Below are 14,509 nucleotides of genomic sequence, written 5' to 3'. Positions count from 1 at the left end.
AAAGATAAGCTGAAATAGTCAAAATAATAGAAATGTAGTTTAGAAAACACTTTCCCCATCTGAAACTATTTTTTCATATGCATGATTTAACATACTTTATGCCCTTTTTTTGTTACCTAAGGCACTTTTCCATCTTAGCAAAAATAGAAATAATGTATTTTAACCTAAAACAGACATTTTTTACACATTTCATATCTGTTCTAAGCATTTAAAATTACAGCAAAATTTCTTAAAGACTCTAATACATAAGATCATCAGCTCAATGAGGCCATCAAAGAAAATGATGCTAAAGATTTTTTTTTAAAGTGTAAGTCAACAATGAGGAGACAGCCTCAACTATATGGGAAAACTGTTCCCTGTGAGAGCATAATAAAAATAAATTATAAAATAAAAGCCAAGATTTGAAACAGATTAAATCACAGAATAAGGATAAAATTAAGCCCACATAATTTTGAATAGGAAATGAGTACAGATGACTAAGAACAAAGAATAAAAACTAATTTTAGCTTCACCCTATAAGACATAAAGTAATAGATTTGAAATCTCTTTGAAAAACCCAAAATATAAACTGACATATTAAAAGCAATAAAAGTGAACTTGATTTTATATCTGGCTATTTCAATGACTCAGAACACAACTAAGAGCCAATGAATAAGTAGAAAAGCAAAACAAAATCTCTGTCCAATCAAATCAACAGACACTGCTAAATCATTTCAGAATATTGAGTGCCTTCTATGGGTCAAGCACTTTTACACTCACTATCTTGAATCATTGAAAACAACTCTGCAAAGTAGATCATGTTTGATGGATAACAAATCAAAGATAAATTGAGATTCTCGCTGAAGGTCACAACCAGTAAATGGCAGAGATGGGATTCAAATCCAGGTCTACCTGATTTCAGAGGCCCCACCTGTTCTCTCCACACTGTGCGGCCTTTCAGGTCTTCAACCTAGATTATATGAATATCTTATAGCTTTTAATTACTGCCTGAACATTTTATATTTAATATATAATGTTAGCATGTTGTCATCCAGGTTCACAATCCACAGCGTAAGTCTCTCCTGCAAATCAGAGGGAGGGAATGATGATGTCAGCAAGCAACAGCTAACATCAAGGAAACAAGACCCCAAATCACTAACATGAATCCATATAAATTGGTTCCGGCCAGGTGCAGTGGCTCACTCGAGGCCGAAATGATCCCAAAGTTGATTACTTGAGGTCAGGAGTTTAAGACCAGCCTGGTCAACAAGGCAAAACCCCGTCTCTACTAAAAATACAAAAATTAGTTGGGTATGGTGGTGCATGCCTGTAGTCCCAGCTACCGGAGAGGCTGAGGCATGAGAATTGCACGAACCTGGGAGGTGGAGGTTGCAGTGAGCCAAGATCGCACCACTGCACTCCAGCCTGGGTAACAGAGTGAGACTCCACCTCAAAAAAAAAAAAAAAAAAAAAAAAAAAAAGAATTGGTTCCCGCTGCCCCCTACCATCTAAAGCAAACAAAAAGCATAACAAGTATTGCTGTTTCACTTAGGATAAATTAGAAATGTCAGTAACTTGGGCCAAGCTACTCAACAACTCCAGGCATCAGTTCCATTACCTGGAAGATAAGCAAAACAGTACATACCCAATAGACTTCTAAAACTAAATTAAATAATTTAAGCAAAGTTCTTAATATTGGGCCTGGCATAAAGTTAGTACCAATAAATGTTAGCTACTATTATCTTTCAAAATAAGTGAAATCATAGGCTACGCATTATTTGAAAGATGAAAAATATACATGCGTATAAATTCTTTCATTTAAAATAGTTAAAATGTTATGCTCTTGCACACTTTAAAGACTACCTTTTTGGAAGATTCACTTTTATAGTATTTTACTAAGAGAAGTAAATAAGGTTAATTATATTCTTCAAAGGCAAATGTGTATTGCCCCTGAAGAAATTACATGACACATTCCAGGTTAAATTTTAAATGTTTGGGTATCAATTGTATCTGCTCAGCATGTATTATTGTTACCATCTCTTACTCATCCATAGGCATACCTTGGAAATGTTGTGGGTTTAGTTCCAGACCACTGCAATAAAGTGAATGTCACAGTAAAGTGAATATCACAATAGGGCAAGTGATGCAAATTTTCTAGTTTCCCAGTGACCATAAAAATTATGTTTGCACTACTCTATAGTCTCTTAAATGTGTAATAGCATTATGTCTAAAACATTTACATGCCTTCATTAAAAATAGTTTAATGCCACAAAATTCCAATGATGATCTGAGCCTTCAGTGAGTCATATTCCTTTTGCTGGTGAAAGCTCTTGCCTCAATGTTGATGGCTGCTGACTTATCAGGGTGGTGGTTGCTGAAGGCTGGGGTGGCTGGGGCAATTTCTCAAAACAAGATGATAATGAAGTTTGCTGCATTGATTTCCTCTTCCTTCCATGAAAGATTTCTCTGTAGTATGCAATGCTGTTTGATAGCATTTTACCCACAGAACTTCTTTCAAGGTTGGAGTCAATCCTCTCAAACCTTGCCACTGCTTTGTCAACTAAGATGAATTTTTGAAATCCTCTTTGTTGTCATTTCCACAATGGTTCATGGCATCTTCACCAGTAGATTCCAAAATTAAGAAACCGCTGTCTTTGCTCATCCAGAAGACACAACTCCTCATCTGTTCAAGTTTTATCATGAGATTGCAGCAATTCAGTCACATCTTTAGGCTCCACTTCTAATTCTAGTTCTCTTGCTATCTGTTCCACATTTGCAGTGATTTCCTCCACTGAAGTCTTGAAGCCCTCAAAGTCATCCATGAGGGTTAGAGTCAACTTCTTCCAAACTCCTATTATTGCTGCTATTTTGACCTCTTCTCATGAATCACAAATATTCCTGATAACATCTAGAATGGTAAATCCTTTCTAGAAGGTTTTCAGTGTATTTTGCCCAGATCCATCAGAGGAATCACTATCTGGCAGCTGTAACCTTAACAAAATATATTTCTTAAATAGTAAGACTTGCAAGTCAAAATTACTCCTTGATCCATGGACTGCCAGAACGGGTATTTTGTTAGTAGGCATGAAAACAACATTAATCTCCTTGTAAATCTCCATCAGAGTTCTTGGTGGTACCCTGTCAATGAATGGTAATATTACATATTTTGAAAGGAATCTTTTTTTCTGAGCAGTAAGTCTCAACAGTGGGCTTAAAATGTTCAGTAAAGCATGCTGTAAACTGATGTAAACTGATCCAAGCTTTATTGTTCCACTCATAGAGCACAGGCATAATAGATTTAATTAATTTAATAGCATTGGGCCAGGCAAGGTGGTTCACGCCTTTAATCCCAGCACTTTGGGATGCCCAGGTGGGTGGATCATGAGGTCAGGAGTTCAAGACCAGCCTGGCCAATATGGTGAAACCCCGTCTCTACTAAAAAAATACAAAAATTAGCTGGACATGGTGGTGCGGGCCTGTAATCCCAGCTGCTCGGGAGGCTGAGGCAGGAGAATTGCTTGAATCCGGGAGGCAGAGGTTGCAGTGAGCCAAGATCACACTACTGCATTCCAGCCTGGGCGACAGAGCAAGGCTCTGTCTCCAAAAAAAAAAAAAAAAAAAAAAAAAATAGCATTGATTCCCAAGGGCCTTAGGATTTTCAAAATGGTAGATGAACACTGAACTCAAAGTCACTAGCTGCATTTGTCCCTTAAAGAGTCAGCCTGTCCTTTAGCCTGTCCTTGCAGCCAGGCATTGTCCTCTCCTCTCTAGCTATAAAAGTCTTAGATGGCATTTTCTTCCAATATAACGCTGTTTAGTCTATAGAAAAATCTGTTTAGTGTAGTCACCTTCATCAGTTATCTTGGCTAGATCTGGATAACATGCTGCTTCACCTAACACTCTTGCTTTTTTCCTTAAACTTCATGAACCAGCCTCTGCTAGCTTCAAACTTTTTTTCTGCAGCGTCCTCGCCTCTCTTAGCCTTCATGGAACTAGGGAGAGTTAATGCCTTTCTCTGGAATAGGCTTTGGCTTAAGGGAATGTTGTGGCTGGCTTGATTGTCTGTCCAGACCATCACCAGCAATACAGTGAGAAAGTATAGCTGATATGTTCTCTGTATCAGCAATAAGGTTGTTCCCTTTCTTTTCATTTGTGTGTTCGCTGGAGTAGCACTTTTAATCTCCTCACACTTTTCCTTTGCATTCACAACTTGGCTGTTTGTTGCAAGAGGCCTACCTCTTGGCCTATCCTGGCTTTCACATGCCTTTCTCCCCAAGCTAAATCATTTCCAGCTTTTGAATTAAAGTGAGAGAACCTGAATCTTCCTTTCACTCGAATACGTAGAGGCCATTATAGAGTTATTCACTGGCCTAATTTCAATATTGTTGTGTCTCAGAGAATAGGGGGGCTGAGAAGAGGAAGAAAAACAGGGCAACGGCTGGTCGATGGAGCACTCAGAACACACACAACATTGCTCGATTAAGTTTACTATCTTCTATCAGCACCCCCCACAATTACAATAGTAACATCACGGATTACAGATCATAGATCACCATAACAGATAAAATAATCATGAAAAAGTTTGAAATATTGTGAGAACTACCACGACGTGACCCAGCAACACTAAGGGAGCAAATGCTATTGGAAAAATGGTACAGACAGACTTGCTTGACCTACGGTTGCCACAGACTTTCATTTGTTTAAAAAAAAAAAAAAAAAAAAGCAATGTCTGTGAAGTACAATAAAATGAGGTATGCCTGTACCTCCTTTTGTTTATCATACCCACTACCAGCAGATTCATTTAAAGTACTATATTGCTTTTTGCTGGGCCTGGTGGCTCATGCCTGTAATCCCAGTACGTTGGGAAGTGGAGGTGGGTGATCACTTGAGCCCAGGAGTTCGAGACTGACCTGGGCAACACAGAGAGACCCTGTATCAGGAAAAAAAAAAAAAAAAAGTAACATATAGCTTTTAATAATAAAAACACATTCATGAAGTATGAACTATGTGCCAAACTCTGTAGAAGAATCAGGATAAAATAATGTGGCTCACAGTGTCCTTGCCCTCAGGGAGCCTAAAGACTACTAACAAGGTAAAAATCCTAGGTACAGTATGGTGTACTATTATTATCATTTTGTACTATCGGTTAATTTTTATGACTAATCTATACACTAGGGAGTATTTTCTCCATTGACAGATGAATAGAAGAGACAGAAAGCAGAAAAGAAACGAAGAAGAGTTAACTATCATCTAATATGCAGGTGTTATGGAAAAAAAGTATTTTGAAAACACAGGGAAGTGAGCAATTACCAATTACTTTTGCCTAGGACTGGGGGATTAGAAAATGCTTGTGATTTTTTTTTTTTTTTTTGAGATGGAGTCTTGCTCTGTTACCCAGGCTGGAGTGCAGTGGCACAATCTCGGCTCACTGCAACTTTCACCTCCTGGGTTCAAGCAGTTCTCCTGTCACAGCCTCCTGAGTAGTTGGGATTACAGGCACATGCCAGCACACCCAGTTTATTTTTGTAATTGTGATATGTTTTTACTTAAAAATTCATGTACAAATTCTGTAAAGTGTAACTACAGGAATAAAAAAATAATTGGGTGAATATTTACAAAATATTAACCTGAAGTTATTTCTGAGAAGGAGATTTCAGGTGGCTTTTTCTCTGTACTTTGCTTATCTTAACCAGTTTGTACTACCTTAATAATTTAAAATAAAGTAGAAAAGTCAGCATTAAAATGAGATATTAATGCTCATCATCAAACTGTCAAGCACTTTCAAAGTTAATACTTCGTGGCTCAAACATGGGATGAAATCAGTACTCTGACTCTATGTTAATGGTTGCACATATCAATATAACTTTTCTGAAAAGCTTTTTGGCATTAAAAAACCTTAAAGTTTATTCTGTTTTATCACTACTTCTAGGAATCCATCCTAAGAACACAGATGCAGAAAAAGAAATTTCACTGGGCTAGTCAAATAAAGCATTATGATATTAAAATATTGGGAACAAAAATACATGTCTAACTGAAATAGTAGAATGATTAAATAAAACAACACAATGTTAGAAATATTTTTAAGTGTCATGAGAAAATCCTTAGTGTACGTTAAATGAGAGAGCAAAGGTAGGATATCAAGTTCTATAAGTAATATAATTCCAATTATACTGGAAAAAGATGTATCTTTTTAGAACCACACTCCTAAGAAAGATGATTTCATTATTTTGCTTAAATCTCACAACAGTAGACAAATCTATTGACACGTATTAGGTTACACAGACCTTAACACAGTCATGTGTCACTTGACGAAGTTATGTTCTGAGAAGGAACATAAGATGCCTTTCTTCCTTAGGCGATTTCTTCTTTGTGCAAACATCACAGAGTGTACTTACACAAACCTCTAGATGGCTATACAGCCTACTACACTCCTAGGCTATATGGTATAGCCTATGGCCCTAGGCTACCAACCTGTACAGCACATTACTGTACTAAACACTGTAGGACACTGTAACACAGTAAGTCTTTGTGTATCTAAGCATAGAAAAGGTACAGTAAAAATGCAGTCTATAAGATAAAAATGGTACACCTATACAGGGCACTTACCATAATGAAGCTTACAGGACTAGAAGTTGCTGTGGATGAGTCAGTGAGTGAGTGGTGACTGAATGTGAAGGCCTAGGATATTACTGTACATTACTGTAGATTCCATAAACACTCTACACTTAGGCTATACTAAGTTTATCAAAAATATTTTTCTTTCTTCAATAAATTACTCTTACTGTAACTGTTTTACTTTATAAACTTTTTCATTTCTTTAACTTTTGGACTCTTTTGTACTAACACTTAGCTTAAGACAGAAACACATTGTACAGCTATACAAAAATATCTTCTTTCTTTATATCTTTATTTTATAAGCTTTTTTCTATCTAGAAAATTTTTTACTTTTTAAACTTCATTTAAAATGAAGACACAAACACACACAATAGCCTTGGTCTACACAGGGTCAGGATCACCAAGATCACTGCCTTTCACCTCTACATTTTGTCCCACTGGAAGGTCTTCAGGGGTGGTAGCAGGCATGGCACTGTCACCTCCTATGATAATGCCACCTTCTGAAATACCTCCTGATAGACCTGCCTGAAGCTGTTTTACAGTTAACATTTTTTTTCGTATAAATAGAAGGAGTACACTCTAAAATAACAATAAAAAGTATAGTATAGTAAATAAATAAACCAGTAACATAATCGTTCATTATCTTTCTACCATCAGTAGCACAGTAGGTTTGTTTACACCAGCATCACCACAAACATATGAGTAATGCCTTGTGCTATGACATCAGGTGATGGCTATGACATCACTAGGTGACAGGAACTTTTCAGCTCTATTACAATCTTAGACACCACTGTCATATATGCAGTCTGTTTTTAGCTAAGACATGATTATGCAGTGCATGACTGTATTTGTTTTAACAGGGACTTAGCCTGGCTAAATTAATTGGAACCCTCATTGTGCTATTATTAACTGTAGGAACTCGGGTAAGTTATTTAGCCACATTGTGGTTCGGTATTCTCATCTGAAAAAAGAGGTACTGAAATACCTCTTCATTAAGCAGGTGGTAAGCATTAAATGCATTAATATCATGTAGAGCACTTAGAACAATACTTGGCACAATAAATGTTTCATAGCGTTCTCAAACTTAAACCACAATTCAGTAAACCAAGTGACATCTAAGCTGAGGCCTGAATAAGGTGTGACCCAGGCAAAAGGTGAGGGAAGATAGTGTAAAATGTTCCAGGTAAGCAGGAAGACCGTGGGGTTTTCTACTTATTCCATGTCCACCCTTAGAGATGTGATACTTATCTTAAAGGCAGAATGCTTTGAACGTTCAGATCTGTTTATGAGTTCTGCTTTAGGCTACGTCACTGGGCATAAGAATTATTGTCAGTAATTGTAATGTAAAACCATGTATATTATACTTTAGGGGAAATTAGTTTCCATTTTCCCTTAAGAAAGTAAAACAATCCCGTGATGATGCTAAGAATAATTAAACAGTGAGAAATTTGCCATAATGTTAAATGAGTTATCTCTGGATTATGGGACTACAGGTGTTTTAAAATCTTTATACTTCTCTATATTTTCTAAATTTTCCCACAATAAGCACATTACATTTCTATAGTCTGAGAAAAGAGTTATAAAAATCAATTAAAAATTACTCATTAAAAATGTTTGTTGCTTTTGAAAAGTGCTCCTTTTTGTGAACTACACTGCTGTTACATCATTTGCCACGCTGGGCTGAAACTGTCTTTTGATTTTTCTCTTTAGTGAACCCAAGCAACCTGGCAAAAAGACATGGGCCTTGCCTTCAACTTACCTGGCCAGACAGGATTTCTGTATTGTCCTATTACTATTATACTTTGTAGAGGAAAGCCTTCTCGTCTTACCTATTCACTATGCATCACGTAATTTTCAAATGGTGTATGTCAACAAAACAACACACGTGATGACACACTTTTTAGAGAACAAACTAAAAACAGAATCCTACTGAGGCAGAACTGCACAGTGGTTAAGATCATGGCTTCTAAAGTCAGACTGCCTGGGTCTGAACTCCCTTCTGCAACTTACTAGCTATATGACTTTGGGCAAGTTACTCAAACTCAGTGTCTCAGCTTCCACATCTATAGAATGGGGATAATAGAAGCAATGCATAAAGGTATAGAAGGGTTAAATGAGATAATGCATGTAGACTTAGCATGTTGCCTGGCACATCAGTGTATACACATGACTATTACTATGTCACCTATAAAAACCAAAGCAACAGTAGAGAATTGATACCACCACAACACAGATCTGAAAATTATCTTTATGCTATCAGATGCCAAAAATTACTATGGTCAGACATTAATCCTATGACATTTTTAAACAAATCTTGAATCACCAAGAAATTAGAGATCTGAAATAGATCTTTCTTAAAAAAAATCACATTCTTGATTGATCATTTCTCTGAACTATTAATTGAAAAACAGCAGCAGAGATTATAACGTGTTTTGTTGAATCTTCACACGTTTTCGCTTTGTAAAGTCATGAGATTTCATATGCTGCAGACCCATGAGGCATATTAGCACTCAAAACACAAGCAGCTTATTTAGAACATTTGGTAGATTTACAATCAAATCCTGGAATCTCAATATTTTAGGCTTAAATTTGGAATCCTGATTGAATTAATTTTCATTATTCACTGACCATCTTATTTACTTAATATTGCTCTAATAAAAACTCTACTCCAAAATTCTATTTGCCACCTTACCCACTCACTACTCCTGTCATCTGCCCCAAGCACCACATACTGGACCACCCACTCCCTGCTTTCCTGCCAGGGTTCACTGACTCATTTGGAAATGACTCCCAACCAGCTCTACCTACTCAAATCCTCCCTTTGAGGCACTCCCCAGTACCTGAATTTCTCACTTCTTTTTTCACGAAACTTAGTACATTCCACTTAGCATTATGTTCTGTTCATAATCTACCCTTTTAGAGGTTGGGGGCCTTACACAGCAGCTAGAGTGATAAGTAATTATTTGCAGAGGGAACAGAAGCATACCAGTTTCAAATGAGCAATAACTGCAGATTAGTGTTATTCTACATTCCAACAGTAAAAAGATACAAACATTCCCTACTTAATATCTTGTTTGTTTCTTAAAAATGTTATCAAATCAGAATGAAAGAATCCTAAATTAATGTAAAAAAAAAATGAAACAAACTAAGAAGTTAAAACAGCAACACTTTTACATTTGTGATAGTAATTAAAACTAATGTAGCAACCACTGTGGTCTGCTAGAATGAAGACCTAGTTGTAGAAGGAGAAAAATGTTTTAAAGGTAAAATTTCTATTAACAACTTGGGATCCAATTTTGCAGATGTTGGTAACCCATGAAAACCTAGCTCCAAAGAATCCCATAATATAAAATAGGGTATTTATATATAGTCTGGTCATTAAAACAAAAATTTAGTAAAAGGAAGTGACTAATAAAAACTCCCATCAGTATAGAAACATTCCAAGTTTCTGTTTCCTATTCTTTAATATTTCCCATTACACTAAAATAGTTCCGTTAGACTTCCATTATTAAATAAAGGCTAAAAAACACCAATTTGTTGTTTATTTAAAAGTTCATTTTACTTTGGTTATAATGTTTTAAGTACTTTTATGATGACCAAACACTAGAAGTAGAAACTTGTAAATTACTTTGAAAGTAAAATTGACTCTTTCATGTAAAAATATTAAAAAATTTTGAACTATGGGCACATAGTCAACAGGCCATTCTATTTTTATGGTACCATCAAGTAGACAGATTTAGGTAACTTGAAATAAGCATGCCAAATTGGAAGAAAACAGGTGAACAGGGGGTCAAGTCTGAAATAGGCATCTTCCTGGGCTTATGACACTAAGATTAATTTTACAAATCTTTGATGAAGCTATCATGTAGTCAAACACCAGAGAACACTAAAATTAAGAAACTGCCACTAAAATCAATTGTATATGTGATTAAAGAAATGGAAGTCATACCCTCTAAATCCTAAGTCCATTAAGACAAAAACATTTATAACACACTGTATTTATGACTTCTTGTGATTCTTGAAAAGTCAAAAATTGTGTTTGAGGTTTATCTCTTGTTTTCCGTTTGTAATATGCATTTTTAAAATTGAAAAAACTCAAGCACGTAACAAGTGAAAAACTGAACAACGTTGCCAAATGTCTAAACATACAATACTTAGCTCCAATTATCTCTGCATCTATTCTAAAATGGTTTAAAAAAAGTCTGAATCAATAAGCGCCTGATGGGCCTGGGATACTCCAATACAGTCTTGTCAACCAATAGGAAAACTTTCCCTAAATCTGGATTCGTATTTCATCTCTTTATCACAAAACACCGAGCACAAACCGGGATTGTTAAGGGATAACCAAATGGCAAGAACCCCAGACAGAGTAATCAGTACTTGGATGTTAGGGCTGTTTTTAAGGGCTTTAAATGAGACAGCTTAGGGAAGAAAAGCGGGATTCATTTCCCCAAGTTCTATTTGTAACACTTCTTAGTAGGGAGTTAAAAATGTGAACTAGCCGCGCTAAAATGAACGCAGCGTGTAAAAGGGATCTGGACTGGAGCCTGGGGGTGAAGGAGGGACGAGGGGGGAGTGAGGGGCTTTCGCGACGCCCAGCCTGGGGGTGCTGGCGATCTGGATGGAGCGATGGATAGTAAAGCGAATAGCCGGGGCTGGATCTGAGATGCCAAGTGATGCCTCGCCCCACGAGCGCGCGCGAGTCTGAGCCGCGGGGGCAGCGCAGTGTGTCCGTTCCCATCCGCGGCGCCCGAGCCCGCCTCCATGTTCGGGATCTATGCCCCCGGGCGGGCGGACGGGGACCGGTGCCCTAGGCCGCGGGGCCGGGAAGCCCGGCCTCACCTCGCCCGAAATCCCGGCGGGGACGGTGTTGCCCGCGGAGAGGATGCGCCGGGCTTTCCGCTCGGCCCCACCTGAGCGGCGGGAGCTCGGCGACTCGACCTCCGGAGCCCGACCCGCCTGGGCCTGGAGATCACCCGGCGCGGTCGCTGCGGCTCCGGCGCCCTCTACCCGGTGCCCGGGCACGGCCCCGCGGCCCTCCCCACGACCGGCTCCCCCAGGACCGCACTCGCCGCCGTCCGCGCCCCCCACCCGCTTCCCGAGGACAAACCTGGGAGCCGCTACCCGGCATGGCCAGCCCCGCGACGAAGCGGCGAGCGGCCAGCGGGGCCCGCGGAGACAGCGGCCACCTCGGCCCTCCCGCGCCAAGCCGCGCCCGCCCGCGCGCCCTCTCCGCGGGCCGCAGCCCCGGCGCCCCCTCCCCGGGTTGCACAACTCACACCCCCCACGCGCGCGCACTCGAATCTGTTGCTCAACCTACTTGCATTCTCTTCTCCGCAGCCATCACTACATGCCCTGGAGCCGGGGCAGCCCCGGGGCCCTCCGCCAGGCGGCCGCCTCTCGCCTCAGCCCTGGGCTGCCGCGGCCGCCGCTAGGGCGCGGGGCGAGTGCGAGGCTCCCTCATGCCTCCCGCCCGGCCAGCTGGCCGCACGCCGGGGCTCCGGCTCGGGCGCGCCCGAGCGCTCGGCTCGGCCCTGCCCGCCGTCCGTGCCGCTGCTCCGCGGGCGAGAGCGAACCCGGCTCCGCCGCCTCGCTCTGCGCTCCTCGCTCGCTCGCTCGCCCGCCCGCCCGCAGCCACCGCAGCCGCGCCGCTTCCTCCTCCCCTTCCCTCTTTTCCTTCTCCTCCGTCGCCGCCTCTGGAGCCGAGGTTGGCAAACCAGCACCTGCTGCTGGAGAACGCCGAGAACTGAAACAGGAAACCCCGAGCCAAGGGGAAAACCCGGGAGGCGTGGAGAGGGGTGAGGGGAGCTGCTGGAACCTGTCGGGCTCGACCCAACCGCTGGGGCTGCCCGAGGTTCCCGCGCCGCCTCCCCTCGCGCCCATTCCCTGCCCCGGCCCAACCCAGGGGTCCCGACCTCCCCGCGCCGCTCCCCCGGCCTGGTGCAGGACGGCGCCTGTCCGCTCGGCGACACCTTCTCCACCCAGCAATAACACGGATCATGTCCTGGGCAGTCAAGGAGATCGACGGGCCGCCTTCTTAGGGCAGGTTCCCCGTGGTTGTTTACTTATCAATATTCCGTGATGAGGAAAAACCACACCCTGCATTAACAAGGCCAATAAAAGAATTTAAACAAATGACTGTTGGGATTTCACCCAGGGGTAGGACTTCTTTCAGCAAGGAAATTGGCTTTGATGGAAATGGCAATCAAAGTGTCAAAATCGAGCGTGAACCCAAGATCCATCCAGATCTCTTTCAGGAGATCGGAAGGAAACAGCCCTTTGCACAGAGGTGGGCGCCTGAGTCGCAGGCTGAAGAGCACCGGGAGCAGAGAGTCTCTACTTCTGTGAATCATACAACACCCAGCACAAACTAAGTCAGTGTTTCAGAAATGTTCCAATAACCTTATTCACCCACCCTTGGAATCATTACCAGGAGCCTCATGCCTAGCCTTGGGCAGGATGAGTCTGCTTCTGGAGTGAGAAGGAAGGGACACTGAATGGGTTGTGCCCCTACCATGTGCCACTTGCCAAATAGCCTGCTTTAAATCCACTGTCCCATTTGTCACCACAGTCATGTGAGCTGGGTATTAGAAACCCCTTTATCCATCAGAAAATCGAGGTTAGAAAATTTACCTGCAGTTACACAGCTTGAATGTGAAGTATTCAGATCTGCTACATCTAAAGGGCGCATTTGTTTCACTGGACCATGATTCATGCCTTTGATCACACTTTTCACCTTTCATAAAATTAGCTATTGCCTCTGAATTGTTTTCAGTAGGGCATATATATGGTTTAAGCCTGGATCTGTTGCATTTGCTTGGACTGCCCAATGGTATTCATGATGTTTTTTTGGGGTTCAAACGTGATAATTTTCAGTTTAATATTCTCTACCAAATATAGGATTTTACGGCTCAGTTGAGCAGCACAGATGTCCCCATCTTTTTGGTCAGCATCAGTTGCTCTTTATCTGTTGATGATGGTGTCCCAGCTGAGAGTATCCAACTGGCTGGTGCACATGGGCATCCTGATTCTGCCTGTGAGATGAAAGGAGTGTGTCTTACTGAGCTTCTTTTCCACATCAGTAGGCCAGTCGTGAAGCCGATTAAATAAAATTCCAGATAGGCAGGTAGGCTGGCTTCTCTGGTTCTCTGGTTCACACATTTTTTTTTCTTTTAGAGTCTGGCCCAGTCGCCCGGGGTCGAGTACAGTGGGGCGATCTCAGCTCACTGCAACCTCCGCCTCCGGGGTTGAAGTGATTTTCCTGCCTCAGCCTCCCCAGTAGCTGGGATTACAGGTGTGCACCACCACACCTGGCTAGTTTTTGTATTTTTAGTAGAGACAGGTTTTCCGCATGTATGTGCCCGGGCTGGTCTCAAACTCCTGGCCTCAAGTGATCCACCTTCCTTGGCCTTCCACTGGGATTACAGGCGTGAGCCACTGCGCCCAGCCAGGTCCACATTTTTTCATACCACCTTGAAGCCCCTTAGGAAGATTGGTAGCCTGCTGTCTGCAGCTGGGTCAGATTTTATTGGCAGGAAAGTAGGGACTGGGAAAGCAGCCCCTTTACATTGTGCCAAAACCTTAGAGGTCTCTGGAGCAGAGTTAGAGGCCCTTAATCTTAGGATCTCTAAGGGACTTAGCAGGGACTTAGAATGAGGCTGTTTGATGGTAAGTGACAGCATCTATGGCATGACTTTAGTGATGCCAGGAAGTTCCCCCATTCCACAGTATTCTGCCCACACAGTCTACCTCTTACCTTGTAAATCCCACGATTGACTCAGTTGAACTCCATTCAATATTGATTAAGGCTGGTTAAAAAGGTAAAAGAGATGAGTTATAATTTTAATAACTAACATTTAATGAATGCTTACCATGTTCCAGATACTATTCTAAGCACTTTGCATGCATTGTCTCA

At 41.4% G+C, this 14,509-nt stretch overlaps 1 protein-coding gene across 3 annotated transcripts in view; it reads right to left on the bottom strand.

Moving 5' to 3' along the window:
* The window catches only part of ZC3H12C (zinc finger CCCH-type containing 12C), a 78,847-nt gene extending 65,949 nt beyond the window's left edge, over positions 1-12,898 (bottom strand). Inside the window, exon 1 of one of the 3 annotated variants that reach the window (XM_077964260.1) lies at positions 12,510-12,898. Coding sequence is in view for 2 of the 3 variants with exons in the window: in XM_015115628.3 (XP_014971114.3) it covers positions 11,915-11,938 (24 nt within the window). In the remaining variant the exon portion in view is untranslated. Of the gene's footprint in view, positions 1-11,704; positions 11,852-11,914; positions 12,343-12,509 lie in introns of those variants that run through there. The other 2 variants (XM_015115628.3, XM_015115630.3) reach the window with 2 other exon arrangements.
* Between the last annotated feature and the right edge of the window lie 1,611 nt (positions 12,899-14,509).

The sequence above is a fragment of the Macaca mulatta genome, chromosome 14, assembly GCF_049350105.2.
Source record: "Macaca mulatta isolate MMU2019108-1 chromosome 14, T2T-MMU8v2.0, whole genome shotgun sequence".
In the NCBI taxonomy this organism is placed as follows: Eukaryota; Metazoa; Chordata; class Mammalia; order Primates; family Cercopithecidae; genus Macaca; species Macaca mulatta.
Note: the sequence above shows the minus strand (reverse complement) of the source record. Positions and strands in the feature narration are given on the sequence as shown.